General features: G+C 41.1%; 1 protein-coding gene across 1 annotated transcript in view; it reads right to left on the reverse strand.

Moving 5' to 3' along the window:
* magu (SPARC related modular calcium binding-like protein magu) overlaps nt 1–23384 on the reverse strand; it is a 58230-nt gene that overhangs the window by 26634 nt on the left and 8212 nt on the right. Inside the window, exon 2 of the mRNA XM_019045484.2 lies at nt 4881–5046. Coding sequence (XP_018901029.1) covers nt 4881–5046 — 166 coding nt within the window. The remainder of the gene's footprint in view (nt 1–4880; nt 5047–23384) is intronic.

Genomic DNA, 23384 nt, shown 5'->3' on the forward strand with positions numbered 1-23384 from the left:
CCGCCGTGAGAGGAGCTGCCGAAGAACAACAAAATAATAGTAGTCGAGTTTGACACCGGTTGCCGGAACCGCAGAGCTTCCCGCGGGATCCCTAGCCACCGCCGTCGCTTCTTCGCCCGATTTGGCAACACCGGAGGGTTGGGAGCGGACTTCAAAGGACTCGTTTCTTGTAAGTAGTAAATATTTTGGCGAAACACCTGTTCTCCGCAGCTCGAGATCCTCGGAGGTGTGAGATGATGGCCTCTGAGAAATGACTACGGTCTCTTGCCAAGTCTCACCGAAACGCGATACTTCTCACGCAGAATCACCGTGACCGGGTTACACGGTTTCGGCCCAGCGGGCTGATTGCTGAAATGGATAGACAAAGCTGTAGACGAGGAAGATATAAGGAGTATGGAGCGATCCTATTCGTTGAAATGAGTGACTCTTACAGACAAAGGGCGAAAATGATGGACTGGCTTAAGCCACGGAGGAAAAAACCTCGTGCGTGAGACCCGAAGTTTAGGTCGTATGGATCTCTGAAGTTTTCGGATTGAGCATCTGAACACTTTAGGTCTAGCTGTCGAGGTTCGGATCACACGTCTGAAACTTCAGTTCTTACATCTGAAGTACTTCATGTTCCTAGGAGTTTTTCGGATGTGAGAACCGAAGTACTTCAGATATGAAAACCGAAGTACTTCAGATGTGTAAGAACTAAAGTTTCAGATGTGTGATCCAAACCTCAGCAGCTGGACCTGAAGTGTTCAGATGCTCAATCCAAAAACTTCAGAGATCCATATGACCTAAATTTCGGGTCCCTCGCACGAAGTTTTTTTCTCCGTGAGAATCTCTTGTGGGTTGCCGATAGTCAATCTATTATCCATGCCTTTGTCCATTGCAACCACCCGCTTCCACCAACAGGATCCTTTCATATCCTTTTAGTCTTATTTGTCTATCGCTTTGTCTACCGATTTCAACAATCAGCTTGCAGTGTGGCAGAAGCTGTGGAATCTGTCTATTGCTGTTTTAGGCAAAATTCTATCCAAGTTTACTAGTTTGTGTTGCGCCAGTTGTTGCGCGAAAACGAGGGTCGACAAGGAGAGCCGCTAATAGCAACACTGGAAAAAAAAACACATTGGATCTAGAGTCCAGACTCTTGAAAACATTGACAAGAAAAAGTACTCTTGATTCAATCAGATTTAAGCTTAAATCAAAAGGAAATTCGTTCAAATTAAGAGGCCGGGTTCTTGATTTAAGCTTAAATCTGATTGAATAAAGAGTATTTTTTCTTGTCGATGTTTTTAAGAGTCTGGACTCTAGATACAATGTGTTTTTTTCCAGTGAAACATCTAATTCTGTTTTTTCCTTAATTTATGGCTCATTGTCATTAACCGCTTGGTTTCTCGATTGTCGCACGAATTAAAACTCTCACAGCCTTTTTCAATTTATGAGAATACAGGATAACCTTGCTCATTGCTCCTCAAAGATCGATGTTATGAGATACGTCGTCAGTCAGACTGCAAACATTTGAGTTTCGGCACAATTGATTTGTTTAATGCAAAAATTCTACCTGACGTCACAAAAATTAACTTTTCTTTACTCTATTGAGCGGTTTCTTATTACGTTCGGACGCGTTTCCTCTACTCCGAGCAACCATTAGCAGCTTTTCAACGTCATTTCTTCATTTCCCCGATACTCATTTTCTACAAGAAAAATAGTTCGTGGGAATTTCAAGCTTAATTTTTGGTCTCCTCGCCTCTGATCAAATAATATGAGGTCGGAGATTTTGAAACACTGCACCCGAGATTCGCGTTTTTGCAGTTTCACTGTTGATATTGATTTTATCTCGGGGGATCTGAAAATTTTCATCCCTCTGTCTGTCTACCTTCCTGTTCGAAGCTCCGTTCTATTATTAAAGTTAATTTAGCCCAAAGAATTTTGGAACAACGCTGAGTGATTGATGTCAAACACACGTCTGAACGTTCCCGTGTGGTACACATCAATATGCAATTCGGCCAAATGTCGGTAGTTTTCCCGCATCCCGCATGCATTTCCGCGTTTTTTGCGTTTTGTATTTATTTTGGAGAGTTGAAATGAATCCGTTTTTCATGCATTGTTTTCACTTGCGTTTATGAAGTATGGAGTAGGTACCTAATCTTTTTAATGCACTTCCGTCTCATTTTTTGAAATTCATGTAGACGATGCAATGAAAACATTGGCGTGATTGTTCCATGGGACTGTAGCATAGTATACCAAAAACAAAAGTCATTCCTAATAGAAATTAGATGACGGAAGTTGTTCAGTCTCTCGTGCCGTTTGTTTTGATGTTATTTTCGAGCGGAGATGATGATAATTTCGATTGATATTGGAATAATGAGAGGGAACTTAAAACCCCAAAAATATGTCACCAGATGATATGCCTATGCTTCGTGGATCGCACACCTTCTTCAACGTGGAAAAACTTAATTACCGCTACTGCATCTATAAACTTCTCATTGAGAATTTCTCTTCGAGTTTAGCATCTCCTGATTTTCTTTGGCAACCACAATGCCATTTATTTAGAAACATTTCGGCGGTTGAACTGAAAATACTCTCGTGTTTCATTTTCTCGTATGCTTTGTTTCAAAATCATTGCTTCCATTTTTTTATCAAAGAAGAGCGAATCATCACTTCGTATCGCGGAATATTCGTAGTTCAAAGAAGTTTGCAGCTTTTGAAACCGACCCAATTACCTAACACAGGTTGCATTAAACTGCATCCTCATGGTATTACTGCTATTGAATCTGTTGTGTATGCTGTCTGTTCACTGATTGAAGCGGCTTTTCTTGTTAGAATATTGCTATAAAATTAAAATAAGTCGCAATTTTTCCTACCTAGCGAATTGCCTACAACTTTAGCACATGGAACTCATTTTATTGATAGTTCAATAACTGCATTACTTTACAATATGATATAAGAATATTGCAGTTGTATATTATTGCGATGTTATCGCTTGGAACTGCAAAATTATATCAATATTTTCGTTGCACTTTGCTACTTTGAGAGATAAGTGTTTTTGCACTTTCACAGTCATATTCGCACGATCTCTGCAACGGCCTCAACTGGTTTTGAATCTCCGCCATAACACGTTGAGGGCATTGGATTGTGAGACAAGGAGAGTGCCTATATAGAGAGAGTATGGGCACTAAGTTATATGGAGCTCTCGGGATCCAAAAAAAATGGTGGCAACGCAAGGTGGGAGCGGGTAAGAAGGGGTTGTTGCCAACCTTTGACGTTTATCTCCTGCTTCACCCATCACCAATCGAGATTGGTAACCTCCTAACCTCTACAATGGCGTGGTCCAAGTCAAGAAGCCGTTTTCAAGTAAAATGCACAGATTGGATTCGAAACTGAGTAAATACGTCTACTCTCGGAATTCGACTACATTTTATGATCGCACGGACCCATTTCTGCCAAACGGAACTACGTGCATTATGACGTTAGCCCGTTATGCACATATTCTTGTAGGTCTCAGGGCTCATATCTTAATGCACATCGTTCCGTTTGGCAGAAATACGTCCATATATGCAAATAAAACCTCATTATCTGAACTTGGGAATGGTCTGCAAGTGACGTACGCCTTTTTTTTTGGATCCTAAGATGGCTGAGCCAATCTTGAGTGGCCACATTCCGTCTTAAAAGGTAAAGGCACAGATACCTTTGCGAGTTACAAGCGCTTGTTGAAAGTGAAACACCAATTGGAAACCAGGATTTCGATCACTCGAAGTCGACCTATCGAAATCCTGGATTCCAATTGGTGTTTCACTTTCAAGAAGCGCTTGTATAACTCGTAGGTGTATTTGCCGCTTAAGGTGATTCGATGGACGCCACATTTTGTGTCAGAACGGCATGCGATATATCGCATCAATTGGTTCCATTTCTTCAGCTACTCGTCATTTTTCTCCAATTTTGAGATCGCAATTCTGTTGTCAGGAGACTAAAGCACTCACTCACCAATTTTAACGAAGAGATTCAACGTAATAAAGGCGTGGTTTTTTCAGAGAGAAAATATCGCATTCGAATGCAGTTTCGATATCAGTATCGAATGCGATGTTTTCTCTCTGAAAAAACGACGCCTTTACTACGTTGAATCTCTTCGTTAAAATTGGTAAGTGAGTGCTTTAGTCTCCTGCCAACAGAATTGCGATCTCCAAATGGACCACTAGACAAGGTACGAATTTCAGCATTCTGATACATATGTCTCAACCAAAATTTCACGTAGAACACGATACGCACAACGAAAATTACCAAAATCAACTCCTGACGAAGATATTTAATGATTCTTGATGCGCGAATTCAAACCACCCGCTCAAGAAAACTCAATGCTCTACGTGATTCACATCGCGCGCTAAATGTTTATCATGACAGTCTCTGCGATGTAAAAATCTTCAACTTCAATCTTGACACTTTGGCTCAGCTACAGCAATTTACCAATAGTTTGAACAACACATGGTGAAAAATGAACATTGCTCGATTGAGAAGCTTGCTGAAACCGTTGTAGTGCGCGATTTGACTCACGTAGAGCTTTGAGTTTCTTGTGAGCGGGCAGTTCAAATTCCTCGTAATCAGTGCGAAATAAAAACGTTAATATCTTCGTTGGAAGTTGATTTCGGTAATTTTCGTAGTGTGGATCGTGTTCTACGTGAAATTCTGGTTAAGAAACATGTATCAGATTGCTTAAATTCGTACCTTGTCAAGTGGTCCATTGGAGAAAAATGACGAGTAGCTGAAAAAATGGAGCCAATCAATGCGATATATCGCATGCCGTTCTGACACAAAATATGGCGTCCATCGAATCACCTTAAGTCCTCTAGGACAAGTGACAACGCTGGAGATGGATTTGTTACGGTGGGGAGGCTCACCTCTACAGCGGCCCTTGTGTTTGACGGTGACGTTCTGTCTCTGAAGACACTGGGCCCGGAGCAGGGCGCATCTGTTCTGGTAGGTTTGGTTGTTGGAGCCGCAAATCGGACGCCGCGCCGTCGGGTTCTTCCCTTCACATGCCGCCAACCGCGTGGCGCAGTCTTTCTGCAACAAAAACAAACCCACACTGTAATCAGTACTCCACATCTCGTCCTTCGCCGCGCACCGCAAGGGTTCAGTACCCCACGGTGACCTAATTACAGTTACATGCATGTAGAGCCGCTTTTGTAGCGCTCTCTGGTGCTCTGCGACACCTAGCCGCCAAATTTCCCTAATCTCCCAAAGTCCTTCAGGAAGTTGGCACACCTTCATTTCTTCTAAAACCCCTGTTCGCCATGGTTACAGTGAGTATAATTTGAGAGATTGAGTACTTGTTCGAGGTGGTTGGTTTCGTGGTCTTTGTGGTTTTTTAATAAAAAATTGTTGTACATTCCCAACGTCTTAAACTATATTGTGTCAGTGAGTTACAACCAAATCATCCACTCAAATTCTGGAACACTGTATTGGACATCGGACGGTTTCGCACAAGCCGATTCATTTAGCAGCACTGCACACTGAGAAAAAACTATGGTTTATAAACCTATTAGAGGTAAATATGGAACACCTATAATAGTCGTAAATAAACTAATGATTCTCGGTCTGTGAACCATACTAAGGTCTCTGTACCTAATTAAGGTACAGAGACCATAACTAAGGTATATGTGCTATTATTATATGTAGAGGTACTACTATTAGTGGTGTTCCATATTTACCACTAATAGGTTTATAAGCCATAGTTTTTTCTCAGTGCAGGGTTAATGGAAAGTGAATGAGATTCCCGCACTTAATGTGCGTGCCCCACATGACAGCGCTTTTCTGAGTTGAAATGATGTTAAATGCCTTAGAAGATTATTTGCGCAAGAAGAAAGGCAGGACGCCCTTACGCCGACGCTTGAAGGGCTAGATGTGTGTTCTGAGTCTGGATTCAACGACAGAAAGCACATCAACAATGAAGATTAATAAACCCAGTAATGGACTCATTTTTTGATAAAGACTTCATCGAAGACTTCGTCGAGAAAGGTACGTTTTTTTATTTTAATTCCTCAATTTTTACCATTCTTTAGTTTTTTTCGATGTTTTCAGGGAAACTTTGGTTTATCGAGACATTCGCTTAATCGCGGGAGAAAATTGCGCAGCGGGCCGATTATTGAAATGGATAGACAAAGCTATAGAGAAAGAGGGAAAAAGGGATATGCAGGGATTCAGTTGGTGAAAGCTGGTGGTTGCAATAGACAAAGGAGGTAGGTAATAGATGCTCCCTTAGTCTATAGGAACCACCCATTTCAACCAATAGGATCGTTCCATACTCCTTATTTCTTCTTCTTCTTCTTCTTCTTCTTCAATCGCTTAGTCTATCAATTTCAATAATCAACCTGCTTGACGTATTTGCTCTGATTAAGCGGAGTTGACTGTTACATGGTTACGATCGCTCGGCCGAAAATGGACATCCGCTTGTCCTAATCGTTCAAAATCACGTGTAAATGAAATACGCGTATGTCAATAGGTGATGCTAAAACTATACTGATAAAATATTTTTGTCCTTGTGTTACTTATGATCAATATAGGAAGTGAAACCCAAACCAACCCAAATTGTATTGGTACAGTTTGCGGTAAATTTAGCGCAGAGAACAACGGAGAGACCGGGAAACCCCTGAGTCAACCGAATTAAGGCTTGGTTTATTTTGTGTATTACTCCCCGTATTAACCAAACTTCTGTGTGTTGAGTTTCATCTTTCACGAGACACTGTTTACTTTTTTTTAAAATAGTGATCGGGAGTAGAACAATCACGCGAGTGGGGCGATAAACATATTCTGCGATAAACAACGGTGACCCTCAAAGTTGTGGAATTAATGTTATTCTCGCTCCCTCCCCTCCTCTCTCTCTCGCCGATGATCGGATCTCACTTTTCCTAGTTTCTAAATATGAATGAAATGTGACCCTGGTCGGGTTCCTACTCCAAAGGATATCGTATGAGGAACAAGATAACGTATTTGCAGGCATGCGCGCAGGATATAGTAACGGGTAAAGCTATCGCAGATTATTCTATTTGTGTCCAGCGCGTATGAAATTCATACCAGGGAGAGCTTGCCACACACGCGTGGGCGCGAATGTTTCAGCGATAGCTTAGGGTCACGCGTTTCTGGCGCGGTGAAATGATGAGTCACCAAATTGACGTTATTAATTTCCGGTGAAAAATTCGGAATTTAACACATTTGGGGCCTCCATCACTGAGGTCTCGGAGTTTTGGGACCGTCAAGTTCGAATTTTTTCTGGTCGCTTGCCGTCGGAGATACATTTTTCCGGGCCTTTACTGCACTTTCACTAAATGTTATGCACCAAACGCTATGCACTAAATGCTTTGCACTCAATGCCAGGTCACTTCCCTGCATTTTTTCGAGAGGGGCTTTGTCTTCCAACTTCCTGGATCGTAATTTCCGACAGGGACGAGCTGATTTGGACTTCTCATGTCGATTTTGGCTCCTTCCGCATTTTCCTTTTCTACAAATTAATTTCAAAATTATAATAGGAGCCCCGCTTGTCAAAGTGAGAATCTCCCTTCTAGCCCCCCAGAGGAACCAGGGGAGCCTCAGGATGTCGCAAATCATCCTCCTGACCTCGGATTTTAGGGTCAGTTCACGATTCGCCCACGTCCATCGGACCTAAAATAGTGGAGGGAAAAACCAGGTGCGGATAGTCCAGAACACTCTGTATAATGACACTTTTACTTTCAATATAATAATTTTAGCCGTCGTTTTAACTAGTTCCCTAATTGAGCAAAGTTAGTCGAATCAGACTCGTGCGAGGTATGCCTTCTAAGATCATTCCACAAACATACTATTACGTTATATTTCCGGGTATCCCGGTTCACTCACCACTCGCATTTAGTGGTTAGTTCAGTCAGCGCACTACCCATGCATGAGTTCCGAGAAGAACAACCGCAGGCTGATGCAAAAATTTTCCCGCCAAAAAACCGTGACGATGCGCAGTTGTCAAACTGTATCGTAGATTAGTAGATTTTCCACGAGTCCATCCTCATGTGGAAATTTTGAAACTTGAAGCAAGTGTAAACACAACGCTTCTGCGCGGAAAGAAATTCATTTCAGGCCTTGAAATTTTGGGAAAAGGCGTATCCCATAGTGAGGAATGACGTACTGAAAATTGCTCAAAATCCACGAGAGGGGAATTTTTTTTGATTTTGCATACACTCCTTTTTCTGACCAAATCCCGTTTTTTTTCATTTATCGTTTATTTATTTATTTTTTTTGTGCCTTGTTTGTCGGCTCTTGAACCATGTGATTCAGTTGGCGTGAAAGCGATGAAATGCGTCACGAGCGGAGGATTACCACACCGGTCGGCTTTTGGAACTGGACACTGGTCATCGGAATGAGTCACGGTTAGCGGGCCGAAGGGGGGGGGGGGGAGGCAGGTGGGGCGCGTCGTGGTTGCACTCGAGCGGCGCACAGTTGATCGAGTCGATAGGAGAGGTCGGACCAAATTTTGAAACTTTAAAAGCTTATAAATACTCCCATACAAAACTTTCATGTTTTAAAAGTGGTTCCATTGGATTCCTAGTTAAATTGTCTCGCGAGAGCACCCCATAAAATTTAAAATGTGACCAATTAAACATCAGAATATGCAGTTTTAGTTATAAGTTTCATGTCCGACCTCTCTGATTGACTCGATCCACAGTGCGACTTGCGGCGGGCGCATGAGTCAACGAGCGTGGAGCATTGCGGTGCGGTGGTAGCACTGTGCTACCGGCTTAAGGAAAAATCCCCTATGAACCTTTGTCAGTTGCCAAATTTCCTTTCATTAAATATGTACAAATCTTCTGGAAAACTCGTCAATATTCTCCGTTCAATTTTTTGGAGAATTTTCTTCGTAATTAAATCTAAATTATCTGAAAATTTCGAGAGGAAATATTCAGGTTTTCCTCAGAAATAAATATTTCATAGGAGGAGATCTAATAACTCTCGAATGCGCATGCAGCGTTCTTCCTTAGCTCGGCAATATGTCGCATATCCCTCTGCCTCACCGTGTAACTGCCGTTGACTGTCCAATTCCGGTGAAAAACATGAGATGCTCTTTGAGCTTCGGCTGATTCACCCGTCACACAGGGATCGAGTCAATCAGAGAAGTCGGACATCAATTATTGCAACTGTACATTTTGATGTCCATTTCGTCACATTTTAAACTTTGAGGACTGCTTCTAGAAGAAAATTTTACGAGGAGACTAATGGAACCACTTTCAGAACCTCAAAATTTTTTCTAAACGGAATTATAAGCTTTTAAAGTGTCCAAATTTTTTCCGACCTCTCATATCGATTCGATCCACTGTGCGTCAGCTTGTCTCACATTCCCTGATCCGGGATCCGATCCAAGACGATTTGATGACTGCGGTTTCTCAAAACGACCCAGCGAAGCTATCATAGCCGCTGTATTCCAATCAGGGTTCCCAATTCTGCCGAAAAATTTGCTATTTTGTTAGTTTTTCGTCGTGTGTGTTTATTATTAGAAGGAAATTTTTGTTAATTTTTCCTCTGAAGAGACATAAAATTCCGTTCTTACGCTAATTATATTTAGAACTTGCACCAAGGAAAAAAGCCCCCCGGCTCCTGAGTCCAGGCTCTTTAAGAATTTGACAAAAAATAGTATCCTCGATTCAATCCGACTTTTGCTTGAATCTAGAGCCAACCTTCTTAATTTAAGCTGATGTCCTTTTGATTCAAGCAAAAATCCGATTGATCCAAGAGTATCTGTTCTTGTCAAATTTTCTAAGAGTCTGGACTCTAGATCCAAGAGACTTTTTTTCAGGGTGTCCTTAAAATTAACATATTTGAGACATAATCTTGGTCGGATTTTTCTAATATTGGAGCTGGGAACCTTAGCCCAATCACGAAAAACCCGTGGTGGCAGAAGATTTGTTTTAAGGAGACAAAATTTCATGAGATGCTCAGAAGTCCTGCAGAAGGACAGGAATTGCTTCAAAGATTGTCGAATTTCTAACCCTTGGTGTCGGAAAATCATGGACTGGACGTATTTCTGCTCACCGGAACCCGGAACAGGTGGGAAAAAAGAGATGTGCTCGTTAGTTCTCGGGCCGTAAGAATGAATGGGAATTGTAAAGCGCCAGTGACGTCAGTCGCGACGATGGAGATGCATACGGGCAAGTCTATTTAACTAAGCCCTGTCCACAACGCTCTTGTCATATGCCCGCGGCTCATGTTTCAGCATACGGTTGGCGCTTAGTTCCGTTCGGTATATAGAATGTAAAATCTCGCTCTTTCAGCTCACACACCCCATCTTTCCCACATGTCTTAAGTTCCATTTAGCATAAATACGTCCAAATTAGTATGTTGGTGGTTCTGGGGGTCTACCCAGGGACTGAAGTGGGATCTTTCCCTCTGTTTGGGGAAGTTCTCGGGATTTTTCAGCCTAAATCTGTTATTTCGAGGATTTTTGTCAGAGACCTCTCAGACAAAGACATCCACGTGCAAAGTTTGAACGCGCACTCGAAAGAATTCTCAGGAGTTCTTCTGCAGGAGTTCGCATTCTCGAAACTTAACTTTCGCGAGAAAGTTAGCTCTTTTGGCCCACCTCAGTTTTCTAAGCAACGCTTGGGGGAAAGACTGTCGCACTTATCACTTAATCCTGTCTGGTGCAAAGCTCTTTTCAACAGCCATGCTTGCATTTAAATAAAAATACTGATGAAGTATCATGAAGAAAAGCATTAGCAGCCCTTCCTACATAGATATACAGGTACACGCGATTTTGTATCAGTGTCATATCAAAGTGCCCCTGAATGTTACACTTCAGTCAGGTCTGGATTTACCGTGCCGTTTCCAAAAACTAACTAGGTTTTAATGTTTCTGGTAGAACGTGGCAGATACACTGATATGAGATCTGGAGAGACGAATTTCAAGATTTTTGTGATAAATTTGGTGAAAATAATGAGTAACCGCAATCAGCAAAAGTCGTTAAAAATTCATCTCGTTTGATTGGTTTCCGCGCTCGTTGACATCGAATGTTCGTTTTCATGTCGGGTACGTTGTGACAGATCACGCTATAAACCACTTCGATTTTTTAAGGGATGTATTCATCAATAATATTAAAAAGATAAAGGTATATTTATTGACTTTTTTTTAACTCTTCAGCGGATACGAAAATTGTTAAATTAACCGTGCAGTTTAAATGATCTTTTCATTCTGGAAAACAATATTGACTGTGAAACCGTAAAAACGGCGCGTGTCGCTCAATTTACGACGCGGCTGACTTTCTTTCATAATTGATTTTCAAAATGAAAAAGTTAGCGTTACACTGGAAGAAAAAAAACACATTGGATCTAGAGTCTATACTCTTAAAAACATCGACAAGAAAAAATACTCTTGATTCAATCGGATTTTTGCTTAAACGAAGAACCAAGCCTCTTATTTGAGCGAATTTCCTTTTGCTTTAAGCTTGAATCTGATAGAATCAAGAGTATTTTTTCTTGTCAATGTTTTCAAGAGTCTGGACTCTAGATCCAATGTGCTTTTTTTCCAGTGAATCTTTCGAAAACTTGCATGGTTATAATTCTCCGAGCAAAGAATATTCCATGGAAATTCCTTGCAAAGAGAGCGATAAGTACTGCCTCGTTCTCTTGTAAAAAAAAAAAAATAAAAAAAAAAATGATAAAATAAGAAAATAAAATGGATGTCTTGATAAAATATAATGAGGACCGAATTTTTTTTTTTTGAAACTCTGGAAACGAGATGCACAATTTTACACTTGCACCAGCGACGATGTCGCAAGTTAGCAATAATGTTTTTCCTTCATTTAAATCATTAAAATAGTCGATTTTTTTCTCGCCAAGAATAGATTTTTTTACATACATTTAAACATAAGAAAATGAATGTTTCCAACTGTCAAAAATCGCCTTTGACGCGCACCGTAGATGTGTATATTGCAGAATACCCGGAGGAGACAGCACAATTTTCAAGTAGCGCTTTAATAAAATACCGTGGCGCGTTGAAGTGAAATGTGGCCGATACTTATTGACTTAGTTTGGCAAGACAGGAAATCTACTCGGGTGGTCAAGCGATTGATCACCATTGATCAGCACTGATCTGCTGACAGTCATCGCTTTCTTCATTCCCTTCGCCCATCTTCGTATGAGAGATTCAATCCCGAGCGAACCGCGCGTTTTTGCATCAATAATATTCATTTCATTACTAATAATACGCGTCTCTAAAACGCAGTTAAAATGAATAGAAATGGGGCGGTGGAATAGAGGATTTATCTTTCACTGGAAAAAAAAGAATCTTAAATTTGCCGCCAAGAAGTATTTCTTCTCAAATCAAGAATTTTTCTGGTTAATATAAGCTACTTTTTTGCTTAACTCAAGCATTATTTTTCTTGTATCAAGAAAAAGACAGGCTTAAAGCAAGAAAAAAAAATTTCTTGGCGGCAAATTCAAGAATGATCATGCTTGATCCAAGCTACTTTTTTTTTCAGTGTTGTTTCTTAATCTTTCCCTGATATAGGTATAATACACCTATATTTAACTCAGAGAAATAATGTTCATATTGTAAGTTGCTGTAACTACTGTAAGACGCAATATTGCTAAGTCACCTGTCAACTTGTGGAACAACGGTAAATGGAGGAACACAAATTTCTTTACAAAGATTGATCTTCGCTTCATAAGACTTACTACCCAAGAAGTTTTTGACCCTGGTTACTGAAGTTTTTTCTTCACGTAACTACAGTTCAGATAACTGAAGTCCTAGGTTGAAAAAGTAAAGAAGAAAAAAAGATCCTTCGAATGTCTCACAAAAATTTTACTCTTTAGAGCTTATTCGCTAGAGCTTGCGGGAATCCCTACACATATAGAGATTCCCAAGGATTAGGAGTTGGGTGTGTCTCAAAGAAATTCTGCTAATCCCAGCGAGACTCGTTAACTCCAAACTGGATTTCCATTTTGGATGTAACTGCTAGCTTTTCAATCTTGTGAATTTTAGAATATTTCTGAGATTTACCCTGCACATTTAAATGCGAGCCTGAATTATTTCCACGAAAAAGTTTATTAGAGCATATGAACTTAACGTTCGGTGGACTTAATTTTTCTGAAAATGGCAAGTTAACAGCATCAATCATTTCGTTCAACTCAGAAATCTGGTAAAGTGAACGTCCGAAAAACCATATATGAAGTTTGGTCTCCTTGCCCGGAAACTTCGTTCACCTAAAGTAATGAATGTAATGTTCCATCGAACCGAAGTTTTCTCTTCGTGAATATTGCTTGAGGTTATCTCCGAAAATATTGCAGTAAAGTCGCTGAAATGTTTCTTTACGGAGTGTGATCATCATCGAGGTATGTCATTTGAAAAATCTCGAGATTCCCGACCATTTTTCACCCGTGTCCCAGAATCAAGAGGCGGGTCTCGCGAATGAGATGCTGTGAATGCCAGTGCCGGTGACCTACACTCGACGAAGTTCAGTGCTTCACAAGTGCACCAAATAGCATGACGGAATAAACGTCTTTGTTTCTTTTCGTCTGTTTACAAGACGCCTCGCTGGCCCGTTGCAGACCTACAGCCAGGGGCGCTTTTAGATTGCCTCCTTGTTTGAATAAAAATGAGAGTTACTGAACTCAGGGATGTCAAACTGTGTACCCAATTTCACGCTTCCTCATTGGTAGGTGTACGGCAAATGGGTAATTTATCATTAAAACATGACAAACATGTTGTGCACTCGCGTTTTGACTGTAAGAGATACGATTTTTAACACTCAACACGTAAAACAGCGCGATGTTCAGAGTCCTATCTTCCAGCTTTTCTCACACCCCTTTTAGAAACAGTGTTCAAGTATGCAAAGCAAAGTACCTACCCAGCCTCTGGTCACTTGTTGACGCAATTCTAAGCGGACGCTTTTAAGTGTTTCGGTGTGCTAGTATAAGGTGCCGTTTCGTGCATGGCCGACGAAATTTTGAACTTCGCTGGTTTTATTCATCTACCGAATGTCTTGTTAAAATCGAAGTTTAGGTACGGTTGGTTTGGGGTTTCGCCTGTTTTCTACCCGTTTTCGCTGTTTCTGTGTTCGTGTAATTGTGAAGTTTCCTTGAGATTAACTATAGCAATCCTGCTGAAGGGTTTGCCTTAGTGTCTCATATGAAAAACGTTTCCCAGACTTCCAAACTGTACCCTTTCAAAGAGGAAGTGAAAATCTACAGGAATTCACAGATACATCTAAGCGATCATAAGAAATTTTATTAAAAATCATACGGTGAAATAAAATTCCTCACCAATTCTCTTAAAATTACTGATTTTTACATAGGTACATTCCTCTTTATCATCAATTGACAGTCAATGCTAAAATTTACCGGGATGAGTTTTTTAGCACGAAAATTCCAAATAATGTATGCTCGCAGCCAAGTAATTGTGTATTATACTCAAAGTACATTGGTTCGTCGATATTCTTCTTTAGTCTTGCTTAAGTAAGAGGGACGTGCGCATAAAATACATAACGCTGTAGGGAGTTCGCCTGATTTTTTTTAGGACCTCTGTTACGGGTGCGTTAAGGGAGGGGGTGAAAAAAGCCGACGTGAACTTTTATGAGCGGCTGTATGAGAAAGGATTTGCCAAATTAAATACTCCGCTGTGCTCAGAGGAAATTCATTTTTACTTGACACTTTAATATACGCTACTTAAGCTCAGTCTACGAGTAACCGCACAGAAGGTCAATTAATTGAGAGATGTCTTACATGACTTTTTCAACTTAAACTGCGAAGGATGCTTAATCTCGCCACCTATTTAATACGATGAAGTGTACCCTGTAGGGAATTTTGAAGAAGAGGAAGTAAACCAATTTTAAGCACCTTTATTTGGACCGAGTTTATCAGAAAGGAATCAACCCACATAAAGTTGAAACTAAGGAAATGAGGTTTAAGTTTTTATTCCTCCTTAAAACTCAATGTAGAAAATAAACTTTAACTCCTCTTTTCACAGACTAATTTTGTTTTCCGACTGCACTGGTAAAAAAAACCTCCTGGACCAATGCCGCATTGCATTGACTTAAGAGTGCAATTTCTTGTCGCCGGATTTACGAGTCTTGAACTCTTGTTTCAAGCGGATTTTGCATTGAAACAAGAGTCCAGACTCTTAAATCCGGCGACAAGAAACTGCACTCTTGAACCAAGAGGTTTTTTTCACCAGTGTGTGAGTTTTTGGCAGGAGAAAGGATACGATTAGTGGAACTCAAAGACGTTTTTCACTCAATCTATTTGAAAATGTAGGTTGGTTCCATTCTGATAAACTCGGTCCATTTCACGTCAACGAAAATATAATCATTGAAAGTTTCCACATGCGTGTCCCGCCGCATGCATTGTGCGCCGAGGTTTAATTTTCCGCGGTGCGAGAGAAGACGCCGCGTTTTTAGCGTTAAGCGTGGCAATACCGGTCAAAAAAGCGGCAAAAACGGGCGATTTCGCGGGGTGAAAGATGAAAGCGGTCGGATTATGGAGGTTCCGGAATGAGCTTTAAATTCAGCGGTATCGGTGATTAATGTTGGCGCATCTTCGCCTCGAGCTCCCCACCCCCCGCCCCCCTTTCGTCATCCTTCCCGTCGACGTCGATCGGTGGACGTGGTGACGCGAAAGTGCTCGAGACCGACCCGGGTTGACGAATGCAGATTTCTTCGCACTTCAAATTCGAGGCGCGGAGCAGTGGCGTGGCGTGAATTGCGATGTATCGATCGTCATACCATTTAAACTTATGGTAAAGAATCGATTATTAAGGTGTTCGCTGCGAACACCCTGTTTATCGATCCTTTTCTATAGGTTTAAATGGCATGACAATCGATATATCGCAAAGCACGCCACGCCACTGGTGCGGAGAGGCCCCGCGCTCTATGTCCTCCTTCCGCGCGCGGTCGGAATGTTGCGGGAAATACATTTTCACGATTTTTATTTTCCTCTAGTTTTGATTCCGAGCCAGGATGGCAAAATTTCATGAAAAATAAAATCTTGAAACACGTGAAATATTCCATGAATTTGCAGAAATTTATGAAATGTTTTGAAAAATACAGGTTCCTTTTCATAATTCGCAAAAAGTAAAAATCGTGAATTTTTTTCTAATTATGTGCGTTTGAGTACGGGTTGCATATTTTAGCCCCTGAAAAAAATCTGAAATACTTCACAGTCTTGTGATATTTCATGAAATATTTCGCTGAAATTTCCAATCATTCATTTATTTCTTACTATATTTGAACTGCATTTTGCAATTTGGAACTATAAATTCTGGCCCGGGTTAAAAACAACGCATGTGCCATTGGTTTCCTTATGCACATAAGTGTTTTTTCAGATGTGCCAGAATCTATAGTTCCAAATTGCAAAATGCAGTCCATTTATGTGTGTTTGAGTGCGGGTTGCATGCTCTTGCCCCTGAAAAATCTGAAATATTTCACAGTCTCGTGAAATTTCATGAAATATTCCGCTGAAATTTCCAATCTTTCATTTCTTTCTTACGTTTTATATCACACTACTCTGAGCTTGTAACTTTTTCGATGGATACGGCCCTTACCCCGGAAATTGAAGAGTCGTGAAAATCCTCTCCAACAATATGGTAAAACGATTGAAAAAAAAAAAAAAAATCGAGGTACAAGCCAAAAATAAATTGAACAAGTAATATTTCGAACTACATAGAGATGAGAAATAATTAAAAATCTAATGGACCTTATTTTACATATCACGTGTTTATTATATTTTCGGCTTGTAGCTCGATTTTTTCAACCATTTTACCATATTCTATGCAACTTAGCCAGCTAAACTTGGCATTAAAATGTAAATGCATGATATTGTCTTAAAAATTTGATAACCTGAAATGCAAGCCGTGAATAATGAAGTCGTGGTTCTCGCCGTAGTCGAAACGCTCTTTTCTTGCTGAATAAAGATGTCAGATTGCACGGTAAAATCAATATCTATGTCGCAGGCAATTAGCAATCGCCGGCAATTTGCAAGCGGTTCACACGTTGTTTCCATAAATCGCAATTATGCGCATCGGCATAATGCAATTTTTAGGGCTTATGATCTTCAAAAGTATGAGCTCGGCTTGAAGCGCCTTCATTTTTTGTGATACTCAACGCTTTGTCACGAAGTTAGTTTAGTTGCCTGTCCGATCTCAACCCAACTAATGTCACAGAGTTTACTCCACGTTCTTCTAAGTGTGCATATTCCTGCCATGTTTTTAAGAATGGAAAAGTGTCCGCTGTTTAAGATATATCTAGAGCACGTTCTGAAGGAATGGAAAAGAAAGTGTGCCGGCATGGGCGTCCCTTTGAATGACCAGGAAACACTGTTCACGCTATGCTTTGCTGACGACCAGGTAGTCATAAGTCAAGATCACGATGACGCGGAGTATATGACCCGGAAGTTGGTGGAGGAGTACCGCAAATGGGGCCTCGAGGTTAGTGTCCGTAAGACAAAAAAGATGTCAGTCGGAGGTGCTCAGCAAAGCATAGTCCTGGAGGATGGTCAACATATAGAAAGTTGCGAACAATACAAGTACCTGGGGGTGAACCTGACTTCGGATGGGAAGCTGGATCAGGCCATTCGGGACCGTAATCTTCTAGGAAGGAAAGCCATCGCCATGCTCAATGGGATCCTTTGGGACCAAAGGATTTCCAAAGACAACAAGAAGAGGATTTATAACTCGGTTGTCAAGCCTATTATCACCTATGGCAGTGAAGTGTGGCAGTTGAAGAAGCGGACCCAAGAAATGCTCAAGGCGACCGAGATGGATTTCTGGCGAAGATCGGCTGGAATCTCGAGGAGAGAACGTGTCAGGAATGAACGTGTCCGAGAGATAATGGGCGTTGAGGGGACGATTGTGCACGATATCATGACCAAGCAATTGGTATGGTATGGGCATGTGCAGAGAATGGCTGATACCAGGTTGCCGAAGAAGGTGTTGGAGTGGGTCCCCCCAGGTAGGCGACGGAGAGGGCGTCCAGCCAAACGGTGGGTAGAGGGCATCCGTGAAGAGATGGAGAGATGCCAGCTTCCGGAGGATCTCTACCATGACAGATTCCTGTGGAGAATAGGCGTCGCAGAGCGCCCTAGCGCGCCGTAAAAGCGGCTCATACATACATACAAAAGTGTCCATTCACATTATTGGCATCATAATCAGCACTCTAATCTTGTTCTTTTTTTTTTGAATTTTATGATTTTCTATATTTATCCACCACTAGCTTGTAAATTGCCGGCGATTGCTAATTGCCTGCGACATCTACATTGATCCGTAAGGAAAATGTATGCCCTAACTGACTACCGCGAGCTCCGTAGCCGGTTAAAAGGGACACCATTAAGCGGTACTCTTACCGACTACATTAAAAATTAATTTCCATGCTTTAATAGTCCCATACTCCCATACTATCCGTCGTGATTCGTTGGAAGGTAGGAGCCACCTCAAGGGATCCCGTCGAACGAGGAATGCACGCACATACACTGAGAAAAAACTATGGCTTATAAACCTATTAGAGGTAAATATGGAACACTACTAATAGTAGTACCTCTACATATAATAATAGCACATATACCTTAGTTATGGTCTCTGTACCTTAATTAGGTACAGAGACCTTAGTATGGTTCACAGACCGAGAATCATTAGTTTATTTACGACTATTATAGGTGTTCCATATTTACCTCTAATAGGTTTATAAACCATAGTTTTTTCTCAGTGTAGAAAGCCCGTATCCACCTTTTTCCTTTCACCCTGAATAGCATGGTGGTATACGCTCAGTATGACTGGTCTCAAAATTCAGTTATGTCTTTCTGTCAAGTGGACGACGAAAAAGCAGGAAATGAGGGGTATCTCGTGGACGTCGATGCGACGTGGCAACTGACGTGACGACATAGGTAGACGTGCGCTGTCAAAGGTTACGCGAGACCGCCTCCTCGCCCACATCTTTGCGCGGCGTTGGCGCATGGATGCGACGATCCCTCAGGCCTCCATTTTTTATTGCATATTTATTGGAAGTACCTAGAAGCGAGTGCATTGATATTCGTTTCGTTTATACTACACTGAAAAAAAAAAAAAAAAAAAAAAAACTGCTAAAATCAACACAAGAAATAGTGAAAAAAGGTGACAACTCATCAAAATAGATTAAGAACACCGGGTTGATTTTACTAATTTGGTGATTTGTCACCGTATTTCAGCAATTTTTTTTTCAGTGTATGAAGAACTTGTAAGACGTAGAGCCAATTTTAAGCTAGCTTTCTTACGAGGGATTGCAATCGTTATTCTTTTCTTACACTTAATGGAAAAGTAACAGACATTTTGGGTTCATGTGGGAAGTAGAGCATGATGTAACCTGAACCTGCGCTTAATATTTTCGAAGTGGTTATTCGTCGATATCCTACTGTCAATTATACTGTTATTCGTCAGTACCATATTCATCCTCTGAAAATCCTCCTAGAATTTCGTCCTGAGGCACACTCTAATAATTTCAAACCAACAAATGTTTTACAATACAGTTCAGACGTGTAGGAAACTCGCTCCTCATACATCAATAAATCACATCCTAATGATTTTCTCATTTCAAAATCGATGAACGTGGCCATATCTAAATAAGCAACTACTACTGCTCCTAAGCCGCTCACATTGTCTACGTTAGAGTTGAAGGCGAACTAGTCAGAGCGTGCAACGATGCACTGTTGATACTATAGTCAACCACTACGTTCATTAATGTGACTTAACGTGGTTACATTGGTTTTTGCATCTCTGCGCCTCCAAGCTTTCTGTGTTTACCTATTTCCTCGATAATCAAACATCTATCTATCAACTGGATCTGAAAAATTCATCGATGCGACTAATTCTAGCCATGAGAGTGGCGTTTCACCTGCGATTTCACATTTTAAAAATCCTCTAGTCAAATAACGTTCTGGATTGACACTTGTTGTCATCGCGTCGGAGAAATAATTTCCACGGCAAGTGTAACAGACAAGGCAACGATAAATGTAGCAGTGTAGCTCCGGAACATCATTACACGTCTTTGAAGATTTTAGAATCGTCTGGAGTGTTACGTGATTTTATTGTGCGTTAATAACACGAGAAAAGTTCTGTTCTACGGCCACAGATCGTACGAAAAATTTCTCCCGAATTTGAAGAACACCGAGAAAAAAGATTAGTAGAATTTACCATTCCTTCACACTGTATTTCACACAGCGCCAATTTAGAGTCAATTCTGCCAGATGAATGGTTACCTGTACCAGTATATAGTAACGTTTACCTTTCTTCTGGCAGAATTGACTCTGAATTGACGCTGTGTGAAAGAATGGTAAGTTCTACCCATCTTTTTTCTCAGCGAAGGTGTGATTTGTTTATGTTTATCACCGAATTCTGTCAATATTATATAGTTCAAACAGGATTTACAAAATCAAGGGAGTAAGAGAAGAGCTTTACTTTTAAGCGCTTGAGGATGTAAACTTTGCATTCCAATAAGGCGCGAGCAACTGTTTCTAGGTGCTTACATGCCTCAAACGAACGCCCCCCCCCCCCCTCCAATCCAGTCCACAACCTGTAACGAGCACCTCTTGTCCTCGTGTGTGAAAATCTCAGCTCTGTAGCTGCTCGCTGCTCAACCACTTGCAAGCTCTGTTCTTCTCTTTTCGTAAATGGGAGCAATCTCTTCGTAGGCTGATTCAATTTCCTGTCATCTCAAGTGACATAACCCTTCCTGCCGACAGGGATCAAACGGAAATCGCGTTATCCTAAACTTTCCTCCACCCCCGCGCACCCCCTCTTTTTGACTTGTCCAGACCCTTTTGCCATCAACCACCTGAATTGAATTGAATGAGGGATGATATGAACCTTCCCAAGGGAAGGCAGAATACATTTTAGAATGAGATGTCCAAGCTAAAAAGTTGAAAATTAGCTTCTCGGTGTTCTAAAATAGCAAAATAGAGGTCAACCCTCTCGAAGCTGTGGATATGAAATGGACGCAGCTTTAGAGTCGGTACGCCACGCGTAGTAGACGGTTTTTCGTCGATTTTTTCAAAGCTGCACGTTAACATTCCAACATGCTATATAATGTTCGCATCCCCGGTTTGCTTTATGGAGGTTTCCACCATTTTTGGCGGCGGGAAAATATTTTATATTTTTATTATTCGTTTGTTGGTATTGTTTAGGTTTTTTTTTTGTATGTAGCACTGAATGCAGTGCTGGGACGCCTATCTTTGACATTATTTATTTTTGAAGCAAGAAAATAGGAGCGGAAATCTTGAAACACCGCAATTTATTGAGATACACATTTGCCATGGATATTCTTCCTCTACCACCCTGGACCGGACTGGAGAAAAATTACACGAGGATAGACAGCGGTGCGATTTGGCAAGGGCCAATGAAACGCGAGCCACTTTGAGGCGTGACCACTCGGAAAAATGGGAAGGAAGGTGGATGCATATTTCAAATTGCAAAGGCGGAGGGATACCAGAGCGGTTAGAGAAAGAAGCCGAAGGGATGCTCCGGGGACACACACTACACAGCGCAGCGACCGACCACCGACCCCTACCAGAGGGCAGAATTATCCCTTTGCCCTCTTTTTAATTTCCCTTTCCTGCGGGTTTCCACGCTCCCGCAAATCATGCTGAAAAATTCATTCATTCGCTTTTTCAATTACACGTAAGCTCCTCTGGTGTTAATCTATTCATTTTGTCCGCAGCGATCGACCGAAGAGTTCACGTTTCATTCGGAGGATATACATTATCAATTCGTTATTTTTCTACTTGGTGGTCTATGAAAAAAGGGTATTTTACCTACACTATTTCATACAGAGAAAAATATGCGTGTTCTTGTGCTATTTTTGGTTAATATAGAAAGTGAAACACAATCCAACCCAATTTTTGTGTTAATTTTGGTACAGTTTGCGGTGAATTCAGCGCAGAAAACAATGGAGGGACTTGACCAGAGTCAACGGGCTTGGGTTTTTCGGTGTTTTACTTCCCGTATTGACTAAACTATTTTGTTGAATTTTCTCTCCGTGCAGTGCAATAACTGTGCAAATACTGTATCGTGTTACTGTACTACAGGTTAGGTATCCATCGAACCCGATCCATTGGCGAATGTTAAACCGATGCTGACTGTCGGAATACTGTTCAGTTAATGTTTGAAAATCTCTAATAGTAGACAATTTTGCGTGTTTGCACCTTCCATATCTGCAGTGCTATCGTATCTCTCGATCTTTCCTTTAATTGAAACCAGGCTTTTTTTCTCACAAAGCCACTTCCAGTCGGAAGGTGCTCCTGTTCCAGTCTTGTCAAAAATACATGCTCTACTTGTTCTTCACAATTAAGTTGCATGGAATAGCCTATTGTTTTATGGAAATGGATACGAAGAAGAAAGTATGAAAGATTGCATAGGTAATTTTGATGTCACTGATATAGTTAGAGCTAATTTTATATGTGCTAACAACTTAATAACTAGTATGTGATTTATATCTTTTCAACCACACTGAAAAAATGAGCACGTAATATAGTCGTTGCCCTTGGCGGTCTTAAATAAAAACTATTCATAAGGAAAATCTGACTGAAAACTGCGGAATAATCAGCGCGAATAAATTTTCGTTTTCAAATCGAAAAAAACTTCTTTAAGCGAGGAAATAGACTCGTCCCTTATTCACACTCTCCGGGAGGAAACAATACGAGGAACATTTCTCGTGTGAGAGACCTCGACCTCTGAATTGATAAAAACAAAAGCTAATCTAAGGAAATGAAGAGGAACACAAGAAATGAAGTATAAGATGGAGAAAACAAAGATGGATCGCAGTTTTGGAGGAATCGGTCCATAAATTCGTGTGATCTCCTTTCTTACAAGGAAGATAAACGACGAAGAATAGGTAGCGGAATGAGGGGTGGACGCATCATCGTATATGCTCCGCGCCCTCGCGGGATAGCAAGTCGACGCAGTTGTCTAAACCAGGAAAACCTGGAAAAAATTCCGGAAAAGTCCAGAAATATGCTTGGGAAAACCGGCAATGTGCACCTAAACACTTAATCTTAAAGCACATTCACGAATTCAAAAGGTAGACAGGGCGCAAAGCGGAGCTTTTCGCAAAAGCGTTTTTTTTTTTGTTATGGTCCATTAGAGTTGGCACAGATCGCCGGCCGCGCTTCGCTGTGTAGCATGCGTCCCGCGTCACTACGTATCGCCTGGCTTTACATAATAAAAACAACGTATACCCGCAAAGTTCCCATTGTAGTTCGGTCGCTCTTCCTAAGAGCGGTTGAAAGACGGTCGCCTTTCATTGAGCCTAACGACACCGAAATGAGGGCCTTTCAGCAAGTCGTACACTGAAGAAAAAATTCCGGCCGTGGAAGCCGCACTCACGAGCTGTATCTCTGAAAAAAAAAGTATGGTAACGACTACTATAATTCCAC

The sequence above is a fragment of the Bemisia tabaci genome, chromosome 3, assembly GCF_918797505.1.
Source record: "Bemisia tabaci chromosome 3, PGI_BMITA_v3".
Classification (NCBI taxonomy): Eukaryota; Metazoa; Arthropoda; class Insecta; order Hemiptera; family Aleyrodidae; genus Bemisia; species Bemisia tabaci.